We start from the raw sequence: 1461 nt of genomic DNA on the forward strand, positions 1-1461 counted from the left end.
GGGAAGCCCACCTTGGGCGGGAGGCGCGCTGGAGACTCGGGGGAGGCGGCCGAGCGGGCGCCGGCGCCATGGACCCGGTCATCATGCAGGAACTGGCCCACGCCGAGAGCCAGCGAGGTGGGCCCGGGACCCCCAACCTCAGGCCCCCAACCTCAAGCCCCCAACCTCAGGCCCCCAACCTCAAGCCCCCCGGGAGAACTTGGCCCCCTCCCTGCTGGACGCGTGCCCCTTTGAGGTCCGCCGTTGCCGCCTGGAACTTCCAGGTTTGCTTCCCCAGAGCCGACGTGAAAGGGAAAGCCGTTTGGGTTTTGTGGCTGTGGCTGGCGCGTGGGAGTCTCACTCGGGCGCCCGCACCGGAGCGCCGCGGCCGCGCCGCCTCCACCTGCCGGCCTCCGGCGAGCCTTCCGCCTCCGCCTGCCTGTAGCCGGCATGACAGGCGCGCGCTACCACGCCCGGCTCGTTTTGGATTTACTGTAGAGATGAGGGCTCGCCGCCCAGGCGGGTCTCGAACCCGCGGGCTCGGGCCGTCCACTCGCCTCAGCCTCCCAAAGGCGCGGGGCCCCAGGCTGAGCCACCCAGCCCGAGGAAAACCCTTCGAACGAGGGCATTCTAAACTGTTGCCCTCGGAGGGTGGTCCCGGCCCGACTGCCTGGGCGGCCGGGGCGGGGTCAAAGCCGGCTGGGCATCCGGGAGCACCTGGCCCGGCTCGCCACTCCCAGCCCGGCGACTGCCCCCGGGCTCAGGGCTGCAGGTGTTCTTCCCCCCACCGACCCACCGCTTGTCCGACAGACGCTGCCTCCCTGAAGAAAGCCTACGAGTTGATCAAGTCTGCCAGTCTGGGGACATCCGAGTTCGACCCCTCGGAAAGCTTCAGCCCAGACCTGTTTGTGTTGTGTGCAGAACAGGCCTTCAAGGTGATTCATTCCAGAGGCCCCAAAGCGGGCAGGCCTTAGAGACCGAGAGGGCGGGGCTGCACGTCTGGGTGTGTCCTGGAGGCAGAGGTGGGACTGGGGAGGGCTGGGCTCCTGCTGAGAGGCCAGGGTGGGTGCAAGCAAGGCCTGGCCTGGGAGCCGCGCGTTGTGGTTATGCGGAGGGAGGCCGCACCCTCCAAAGGCCGTCTCCCGGTGGTGCCCTTCCGCAGATGGGACAGCCAGACGTGAGCGAGGACTGCCTTCGGATGTACTTCAAGGTGAAGGCGCCGGTCACCCAGTTTCTAGGCCGAGCACACCTGTGCAGGGCCCAGCTGTGTGCCCCGAGGTCAGCAGAAAACCTGGTAAGAGGCAACTGCACCTCTCCCCCCAAACGTTTTGACTGCACCTCACCCTCAGAGCTGTGGAGGCTAGACAAGTCTTCTTTTTATCCATCTATTTTATTATTTTGTTTTATTTTTTTGAGTCGGAGTCTCACTGTTGCCCAGGCTGGAGTGCAGTGGCCGCTTCCGGCCACCGCAGCCTCGACCTG

The 1461-nt window shown here is 66.1% G+C and overlaps 1 protein-coding gene across 1 annotated transcript in view; it reads left to right on the forward strand.

Annotated features, from left to right (window-relative positions):
• Positions 1-19: 19 nt before the first annotated feature.
• LOC103260112 (cilia- and flagella-associated protein 46-like) overlaps positions 20-1461 on the forward strand; it is a gene marked incomplete at its 3' end in the record, with an annotated part of 70512 nt that continues 69070 nt past the window's right edge. The window contains exons 1-3 of the mRNA XM_021712183.1: positions 20-117; positions 790-914; positions 1142-1273. Of these exons, the coding sequence (XP_021567858.1) occupies positions 69-117; positions 790-914; positions 1142-1273 (306 nt within the window). The remainder of the gene's footprint in view (positions 118-789; positions 915-1141; positions 1274-1461) is intronic.

The sequence above is a fragment of the Carlito syrichta genome, unplaced genomic scaffold (assembly GCF_000164805.1).
Source record: "Carlito syrichta isolate Samal-C Ts95f unplaced genomic scaffold, Tarsius_syrichta-2.0.1 Scaffold303117, whole genome shotgun sequence".
In the NCBI taxonomy this organism is placed as follows: Eukaryota; Metazoa; Chordata; class Mammalia; order Primates; family Tarsiidae; genus Carlito; species Carlito syrichta.